The following is a 1,174-nucleotide window of genomic DNA, read 5'->3' on the forward strand; positions in this document are numbered from 1 at the left end:
AATTTTTTTTTTTTTTTTTTGCAAAGTCCAATAGATCTGTAATAAGTCTGATTTTGTCCATCATAGGTCTGATTTTTACTAGGAAACAGAGCCCCACGATGTACAGGCTCTCTGAGCTGGCTCTCTCTGCGGCACCGACAATCTGGCAGTTCAGGTTTGCTTTCAAAGCCACCATGTCCCCTCCTGCTGGAAAACAACATTGCAATCTTTGGTGTCCCTGAGGAGACCTTGCAGAAAGGTGAATTACAAGTCCTGCCAAAGCCAAGGGTCCTTGGCATATCTTTGGTTATTGGATGAAAGAGGAAAGGCTAAAAAGGTTTTGGCAACCTGGTTAAGTACTTGATTCTTTAAGAAGGGGCTACACCAGCTTGGAGGGTGGAGAGTAGAGCTATGGTTAATCTGACCAGTCATCCTCATCAAACTCCGAAGAATCATCCTCAGAGTCACTGTATTCTACAGCAATGCGGCGCGAAAGGATTGTCGCCACGTCGTTGCCCACGACATCCCGCTTCTCCTGTTCCCGCTGCTCCTCCACTTTGCGGAGCTGGAAGCCTGTCAAGGCAACAACAGAGATAGTCACTCAAGGGCTTGTGATTTCATGGGGGCTAAAGAGAAATGACTTGCTAATGTTGTCTTCTGAACAACCTTGGACAGGATCGACTCAGTATCTGGAAGCAGGCTGGGCCAGCTCGGTGTAGCAACAAGCCACCAACCGATGAGGCCAGGCTGGGAAAAGGTGTCTGTTTCTACATTCCTTGGATGTGCTGCACACGCTGCTGTTTTGAAGGGAGGATGACTGCAGCTAGCAGGGCAAACGGCAGAAGATTATAGTCAGAATTATCGCTCTTATCAGGATGAAGCAGGGGTGGGCACCATATTGAGATCCTCTCTGGATGCAGCTATCTACAGCAAGTGTGGGTTGCAAAAAGGAAGCCAGTGGTAGCGATGCCCTCTGGAAAGACACCTGGGCCCTCACCCTTAGTGCTCTGGGACCTCCCCCAGGAAGAGACAGAGCTATGTGTAAGAGAAATGTTCTACACTCCAAAAAACCGATGCCAGGACGTACCTTGACGAATGGCTGACAGCAAATCGCTCCGGGCATCACTGACTGCGGGCAAGGAGGATTTTGGCTTGGAGGCTGATGAGTCCAAAGGTGGAGGCGAAGCTGCCGGGC

General features: G+C 49.7%; 1 protein-coding gene across 1 annotated transcript; it reads right to left on the reverse strand.

The window, feature by feature from the left end:
* Positions 1-18: 18 nt before the first annotated feature.
* LOC109293935 (wiskott-Aldrich syndrome protein family member 2-like) lies at positions 19-1,169 on the reverse strand (the record flags this gene model as incomplete). The annotated part of the gene is made up of 2 exons (XM_019512086.1): positions 19-552; positions 1,067-1,169. Coding segments are annotated over 2 exons (261 nt in total), but the record flags the coding sequence as incomplete, so codon positions are not given.
* Between the last annotated feature and the right edge of the window lie 5 nt (positions 1,170-1,174).

The sequence above is a fragment of the Gavialis gangeticus genome, unplaced genomic scaffold, assembly GCF_001723915.1.
Source record: "Gavialis gangeticus isolate Ggan-Ray unplaced genomic scaffold, GavGan_comp1, whole genome shotgun sequence".
Taxonomy (NCBI): Eukaryota; Metazoa; Chordata; order Crocodylia; family Gavialidae; genus Gavialis; species Gavialis gangeticus.